Source organism: Chiloscyllium punctatum, chromosome 20, assembly GCF_047496795.1.
Source record: "Chiloscyllium punctatum isolate Juve2018m chromosome 20, sChiPun1.3, whole genome shotgun sequence".
Classification (NCBI taxonomy): Eukaryota; Metazoa; Chordata; class Chondrichthyes; order Orectolobiformes; family Hemiscylliidae; genus Chiloscyllium; species Chiloscyllium punctatum.
This window is the reverse complement of record NC_092758.1, coordinates 30713436-30721944: the sequence shown is the minus strand read 5'-3', so window position 1 is coordinate 30721944 and position 8509 is coordinate 30713436. Positions and strand designations below refer to the sequence as shown.

The 8509-nt window shown below is 41.8% G+C and overlaps 1 protein-coding gene across 1 annotated transcript in view; it reads right to left on the bottom strand.

Moving 5' to 3' along the window:
• Nucleotides 1-950: 950 nt before the first annotated feature.
• LOC140492315 (organic cation/carnitine transporter 2-like) overlaps nt 951-8509 on the bottom strand; it is an 83852-nt gene continuing 76293 nt past the window's right edge. Inside the window, exons 8-10 of the mRNA XM_072591261.1 lie at nt 4932-5114; nt 2773-2908; nt 951-1044 (exon numbers count right to left, since the gene is read on the bottom strand). Coding sequence (XP_072447362.1) covers nt 951-1044; nt 2773-2908; nt 4932-5114 — 413 coding nt within the window. The remainder of the gene's footprint in view (nt 1045-2772; nt 2909-4931; nt 5115-8509) is intronic.

Below are 8509 nucleotides of genomic sequence, written 5' to 3'. Positions count from 1 at the left end.
ATAATTTCCGGTTCTTTTTCTTAGAGGTTGGTAAATGGGTTCCAAATCGATGTGCTTATTGATGGAGTTCTGGTCTGTAAGATACTAGTGATTCTGAGTCATTTCTTTTGATGGCAAGTTGATGTTCATGTATCCTTGTGGCTAGTTTTCTGCCTGTTTGTCCAATGTAGTGTTAGTTACAGTCATCGCATGGTATTTTGTAAATGACATTCATATTGCTGGTTGTCGGTATGGGGTCCTTTAGGTTGATTAGGAGCTGTTTCAGTGTGTTGGTAGGTTTGTGGGCTACCATGGTGCCAAGGAGTTGGAGAAGTCTGGTAGTCATCTCTGAGATATCTTCGATGTATGGTGTGACATATACCACAATACCATGCAAGGACTGTAACTAACACTACATTGGATATGCAGGCAGAAAACTAGCCACCAGGATACATGAATACCAACTAGCCACCAAAAGATGTAACCCGCTAGTATCCTTACACACAAATGAAGAAGAGCACTACTTCGACTGAGACAACACATCCAATCTAGGACAGGCTAAACAGAGACATGCACGGGAATTCCTCAAGAACTGACATTCAAACCTGAACTCCATCAATAAACACATCGACTTGGCTCCCATTTACCAACCTCTAAACAAAAGATCCAGAAATGATGTCACCCACCAGAACCGACCAAGACACATAAATAGAAAGTGGGACAGAACACCAGCGTTTCACTGAAGGCTCACTGATGATGTTACCTCGTATGGCGACGAAATGTCTGAAAACAAACCTGCCAGCTCAGTGAGCAAACTTACAACCTGGACCTCAACCTGAGCTACAAATCTTCTCAGAAATCGCATTGCTAAGCATATTTGAAAAGGACATAATATTTGTTTATGACATAAAGTGAAAAGAAAGGATTGATTGCTCATTATCTGTTTCTGCCGATCTGTGTCCAGGGCTGGGTTACATATCCTCCCTTTTAGTGATCACCATATTGTTTTCTCTAGTTGTTTCACCTTGATAAGGATGATCTTTGTGTTTCCTTTTGCAGTTGAACCTGTGATCAAATTAAAATAACACGTCATGTAAAAATTCATTGAAATTTTCCAGTCTTAGCTTCTTGGGTACTTAGCGCTTACACAGCAGATTGTTTTTATGTCAGTTAATTCAAGAAGATTTAGTGCCAGATGATATAATAATAAAGTTTGTTGATATAACAAAACATTACTGTGCACTAGTTAACTATGAGTGAAACATGCTGGGTTTTCTGGAAATGGAAATATAATTAATGTACTTTAGGGATCAGCACATTTCAATCAAAGTCAGTTTGATAGGAAAATTCAATGACAATTCAATGGAAGGAGGCATGAAAAGAAAATGTGTTCGAGCTAAGGCAGGAAGAAACATCAAGGTAATATGTATGTTTAGCTTACTTTGGTTAATGTGTTCCGAAATAAATCTGGCAGGAATTCTAAATGGAATTTCATTCCTGTTATCATGTAATATATCGATTGTTTTGCAATTTAATCTGGTGCAACTTGTTGTATTGAGACCTACAGATCAGGGGCTTATGAAATTGCTGCCAGACCTGCATTACATTTGCTGATCCGAAATTCTGGAGAAGATATTAGCCTGAATGTTGGTGGTCCCTTGGAGTGCCAACCCAAGTCCCCATGCTAATCAACATGGGAGAAAAATAACAGCCGCATTAGTTGTTATAAATTCTTTTAACAGTTTTCTTTATTAATTATAAAAGTGCATTTGTAAGTATCCTGCATGACAATAGGATGTCCAAAAGGGACTTACAACAAAATAAATACTTTTGAAAGGTAGTGCTTCGTTTTTTCACAGTAGGAAACAATGCAGCCAAGTTACACACAGTGGGTTTCCAAGAATAGTAATGTGATAATAACCAGATAAACCATCACGTCCCAAAATCAGGATTTGAATTCCCATCCTTCTAATTCAGAGATGAGAGCACCCCAACACAACCACAATGGATACTTGCTAAAATAAATGATAAAACTTTGAAGATGGGGTGTTAATTTAATGTGATTAATAGAGACAGACAATAAGAGGAAGGAACTTTCAAGATTCAACCTCAATGGTCCTGGAATGATGAGGCTATAGACAACAATGGAGTTGGGGCTGAAGGTATGGTGTGTGCCCTTGGGGGCTGAGGAGTAGTAATGGTGGTGGGGGCACTGGTAAGTATGAAAAACCTAATGGTTCTTTGCTACAAAGTGAAATGTGGAACTTGAATGAACCAAATATCCCATCGTTTACATAGACTTGACCCCTTAATTCTGAAACAGGAGATGACATATAATAAAATCACGGACAGTAAATTGACTCTCATAGAGGCTCAGCTCTTTTTTGTAGATCCATCTCATTCCCTCTTGGTTCCCTGTTCACCCTGTTCCTGACTACACCTTTCGAGTGCCAATTATTGACAACTCAGCAAACCTATATCCAGAACCTCAATCTGAGCTGCAAATCTTCTGAAAATCGACATTGCAATCAACATTTCTGCATACCATTTTTTCAAAATCACTTTCAGAATAAACTAAACCCATTTGTCCCCTCAACCTCTCCTCAAATTTTGTATTAGAGAATTACACATATCTTCATCATAAAACAGTTTCATTTTCCTTAATTGTCTATTTATACCTTTCAATGTGCTTCTACAGTACGTCTAGTACAATGAATCCTTGCTCAAAGACAATCCTTGCTCTGTAACGTAAATTGAGAAATGGATTAAATTATAAAAACTGTACACATTTACCTCTTTATTTTTTCCATTTGATCAATGGTGTCTTTGAGTGGAATTTTGAATGTCTCAGGCAGAATCATGGTCAGAATTGCTGAAAGCACCATCAAACATCCCAGTACAATGAAAGGCAGAAACTCGTGATACAGACCTGTGAAAACATACAGCATAACTTGTTTCTAATATGAAGGCCAGCATATTAATATAAAGTCATAGAGAGTTCCTGCAACATAAGTGCTGAGATTAACGCACTTTAATGTGTTTAAAGACTTTTTTTAAAAATCACTTGTGGGATGTGAGTGTCACTGGCTGGCCAGATTCTATTGTCTGACCACAGATGCCCTTGAGAAGGTGGTGGTGAGTTGCTTTCTCGAACTCCTGCAGTCCATGTGTTGCAGGTAAACCCAATGCTCTTAGGGAGACAATTCAAAATTTTCAACGAATGACAGTGAAGTAATGGCGCTGCATTTCCAAGACAGGATGGTGAGTGGCTTGGACGGGAACTTTGCAGGTGGTGGTATTCCCATGTATCTGCTGCCTTTATCCATCTTGATGGAAGTGGTCATGTGTTTGGAAGGTACTGTTTTAGGATCTCTGGTGAATTTCTGCAGTGCATCTTGTATATAGTACACATTGCTGTTGCTGAATATCAATGATAGAGGGAGTGAATGCTTGTGGATGTAGTGCCAATTAAATGTGCTCAAGTGTTATTGGAACTGATCCATCCAGGAAAATGGGAAGTGACTTGTGCCTTAGAGATCATGGATAGGCTTTGGGGAGTCTGGAGGTGGGATACTCACCACAGTATTCCTAGCATAAAATACCTAAGTATTTAAGTTACATAACGTAATATTTTATTTCTATTATTCGGTTAGTTTTCTTTTGTCTATTTTTCACCTTTCATCAGACATCATTTCTCATTGAAGAGGGAGGCAATTTGTTCTCCGCAGAAGTTGGAGAGTTAGTCTGTAATTTGATTAGATTCCCTCAATTTCTGGAAAAACAGCATGGATATGTTAGGAATTTATTGCACAAGTGATTACATCATAATGATGAAAAGATCAAACCAACAATCTCCATTTTGTTTTACAAAATGCTATGTTTTGGTTTTAGATACTTTGTACCTCACCTACAGAAAGTGATGCAAATAAAATGGATGTCTTATTCTTAATTTGAATCTTGGTGATTTGAGTCTTGATCATCCAAAACAACACAAGATATCATGGTTGATGACATTGATGACACTTAGCTCTACTTCACCAGCACCTCCCTCTACCATTTTTAACTTGTCATGTTGCTTGTCTGACATCCAGTCCTGGATAAACAGAAGCATCTTTCATCCAAATATTAGGAAGATTGAAATCAATGTCCTGCTACACAAGATCAAGTACTGTTTTGATTTAAATTTTTGCTTTCAATTATTTTCAATTCATCTCTTGAGTTCATCCAAAGATGTAATGACATCAGGATCCAAGACGAACTGACAGAACTCCAACTGGGCACTAGGTTTTGTTGCAGTGTTTCATTGTGTAAGTGTTGCTTAATAGTACCATCACACCATCTTCTATCACTTAGCCAATGGCTGATATTGGACAGCTGAAATTGTAATTATTCGAATCAGAATTGGTTCTGCTTTTTGTAAACAGGATATCTGTGTACAACACTCCACATGTTGGGAGGGATGTCAGTGCTATCGCTTACCTGCATCAACATGACTATGGACATAGATAATTCTGGACTTGTTGGGATTTTATCAGGGATTATAAACTTTGGTGTATCTAGTGCATTTGGTAATTACCTGATATCACATGAATTGAATTGAATTGAATTGTCAGAAACTGGACATCTAAGGGCTTCAGGAAGAGGTCCAGATGGATTACACACTTGTTCCATCTGGCTACACATTATTGTGAATGAATCCATCTTGACTTTTGCATTGATATGCATGCCTTTCCCATATTGAGAAAAAAATATATTAATAGAGCCTATGACTCTGGTTAGGGATTTATTGTTCATCATCACTCATGCTTGAATGTGGTAGAAGTACATAGCTTTAATTTGATCAAGTGGCTGCTACATTGCTTAATTTTGTCTACTGCACCTAACTTTTAAGTAAGCCTATCGTGCCTGCCTTGACTTTACATTGACCCACTGAAGTTAATCTGTTAACTTACCAAGGTAGAAAATGTATGGTGAGATGATGGTGGCTGCTCTGGAAGCTGTTGAGGACAGTCCTACACCCATGCTTCTTACAACAGTTGGGTACAGCTCAGTACCATAGACATAAACAATTAGGAAGCCGCATGCAGCAGTAAATTTTCCAATCATCATCAGTACTGTGGCTAGAACTGAAAGATCTAAAGAAAACCGTAGCAGTAAGATAGTGTAAAAACAAAAGACTGCTGATCCTGGAAACCTGAAACAAAAACAGGAAGTAGTGGAGAAACTAAGCAGGTCTGTAGCATGTGTGGAGAGAGAAACAGAGTTAATGCCTTGAGTCTGTAATGAACATAGAACATAGAACATAGAACAATACAGCACAGAACAGGCCCTTCGGCCCACGATGTTGTGCCGAACTTCTATCCTAGATTAAGCACCCATCCATGTACCTATCCAAATGCCGCTTAAAGGTCGCCAATGAATCTGACTCTACCACTCCCACGGGCAGCGCATTCCATGCCCCCACCACTCTCTGGGTGAAGAACCCACCCCTGACATCTCCCCTATACCTTCCACCGTTCACCTTAAATTTATGTCCCCTTGTAACACTCTGTTGTACCCGGGGAAAAAGTTTCTGACTGTCTACTCTATCTATTCCTCTGATCATCTTATAAACCTCTATCAAGTCACCCCTCATCCTTCGCCGTTCCAACGAGAAAAGGCCGAGAACTCTCAACCTATCCTCGTACGACCTACTCTCCATTCCAGGCAACATCCTGGTAAATCTTCTCTGCACCCTCTCCAAAGCTTCCACATCTTTCCTAAAGTGAGGCGACCAGAACTGCACACAGTACTCCAAATGTGGCCTAACCAAAGTCCTGTACAGCTGCAACATCACCTCACGACTCTTGAATTCAATCCCTCTGCTAATGAACGATAATACTCCATAGGCCTTCTTACAAACTCTATCCACCTGAGTGGCAACCTTCAAAGATCTATGTACATAGACCCCAAGATCCCTCTGTTCCTCCACCTGACCAAGAACCCTACCATTAACCCTGTATTCCGCATTCTTATTTGTTCTTCCAAAATGGACAACTTCACACTTGGCAGGGTTGAACTCCATCTGCCACTCCTCAGCCCAGCTCTGCATCATATCTAAGTCCCTCTGCAGCCGACAACAGCCCTCCTCACTGTCCACAACTCCACCTATCTTTGTATCATCTGCAAATTTACTGACCCACCCTTCGACTCCCTCATCTAAGTCATTAATAAAAATTACAAACAGCAGAGGACCCAGAACTGATCCCTGCGGAACTCCACTTGTAACTGGACTCCATGCTGAATATTTACCATCTACTACCACTCTCTGACTTCGACCGGTTAGCCAGTTTTCTATCCAATTGGCCAAATTTCCCTCTATCCCATGCCTCCTGACTTTCCGCATAAGCCTACCATGGGGAACCTTATCAAATGCCTTACTAAAATCCATGTACACTACATCCACTGCTCTACCCTCATCCACATGCTTGGTCACCTCCTCGAAGAATTCAATAAGACTTGTAAGGCAAGACCTGCCCTTCACAAATCCGTGCTGGCTGTCCCTAATCAAGCAGTGCCGTTCCAGATACTCGTAAATCCTATCCCTCAGTACCCTTTCCATTACTTTGCCTACCACAGAAGTAAGACTAACTGGCCTGTAATTCCCGGGGTTATCCCTATTCCCTTTTTTGAACAGGGGCACAACATTCGCTACTCTCCAGTCCCCTGGTACCACCCCCGTTGCCAGTGAAGACGAGAAGATCATTGCCAACGGTACTGCAATTTCCTCTCTTGCTTCCCACATAATCCTAGGATATATCCCGTCAGGCCCGGGGGACTTGTCTATCCTCAAGTTGTTCAAAATGTCCAACACATCTTCCTTCCTAACAGATATCTCTTCTAGCTTATCAGTCCGTTTCACACTCTCCTCTTCAACAATACAGTCCCTCTCGTTTGTAAATACTGAAGAGAAGTACTTGTTCAAGACCTCTCCTATCTCTTCCGACTCAATACACAGTCTCCCACCACTGTCCTTGATCGGACCTACCCTCGTTCTCGTCATTCTCAGGTTTCTCACATACGCATAGAATGCCTTGGGGTTATCCTTGATCCTATCCGCCAGGGATTTTTCATGCCCTCTCTTAGCTCTCCTAATCCCTTTCTTCAGGTCCCTTCTGGCTATCCTGTATCCCTCCACTGCTCTGTCTGAACCTTGTTTCCTCAACCTTATGTAAGCCTCCTTCTTCCTCTTTACTAGACATTCAACCTCCCTCGTCAACCAAGGCTCCCTCACACGACCATTTCTTTCCTGCCTGATCGGTACATACATATCAAGGACACGTCGTATCTGCTCCTTGAAAAAGTCCCACATTTCCACCACATCCTTCCCTGACAGCCTATGCTCCCAACGTATGCTCCTCAAATCCTGTCTTACAGCATCGTAATTTCCCTTCCCCCAATTGTAGAAACTTCCTTGTTGTGCGCACCTATCTCTCTCCATAACCAAGGTGAAAGTCACAGAATTGTGGTCGCCATCACCAAAATGTTCACCCACTAACAAGCCCACCACTTGTCCCGGTTCGTTACCGAGTACCAAATCCAATATGGCCTCCCCTCTGGTTGGACAATCTACATACTGCGTTAGAAAAGCTTCCTGGACACACTGCACAAACACCGCCCCATCCAATCTACTTGATCTAAAGAGCTTCCAATCAATATTTGGGAAGTTGAAGTCGCCCATGACTACGACCCTGTGGCTTCTGCACCTTTCCAAAATCTGTTTCCCAATCTGTTTCTCCACATCTCTGCTGCTATTGGGGGGCCTATAATAAACACCCAACAAGGTGACTGCACCTTTCCTATTTCTGACTTCAGCCCATACTACCTCCAGAGGCAGATCCCCCTCAAACTTCCTTTCTGCAGCCGTTATACCATTTCTAATTAGCAATGCCACCCCCCCTCCTTTTTTACCACCCTCCCTAATCTTACTGAAACATCTGTACCCAGGAACCTCCAACAGCCATTCCTGTCCCTCATCTATCCATGTTTCCGTGATGGCCACAACATCGTAGTCCCAGGTACCGATCCACGCCTTAAGTTCACCCACCTTATTTCTGATACTCCTTGCATTGAAGTATACGCACTTGAGCCCATCTCTGTGTCTGCAAGTAGTCCCTGTCAGTGCTACCTTCTCCACAGCCTCCCTACAGTCTTGGACATCCTGACACACAGCTAGCTTACTTGCTGGACTACAAGTCCGGATCCCATCCCCCTGCCAAATTAGTTTAAACCCCCCCGAAGAGTGCTAGCAAACCTACCCCCCAGGATATTGGTGCCCTTCTGGTTCAGGTGCAACCCGTCCTGTTTATACAGGTCCCACCTTCCCCAGAATGCAGTCCAATTGTCCAAATATCTGAAGCCCTCCCTCCTACACCATCCTTGCAGCCACGTGTTCAACTGCACTCTCTCCCTATTCTTTGCCTCTCTGATTCTTCTTCAGAACTATTCACCGTCCAGGAATTGATTCTTACTCAGCTATAGGAGATCGAAC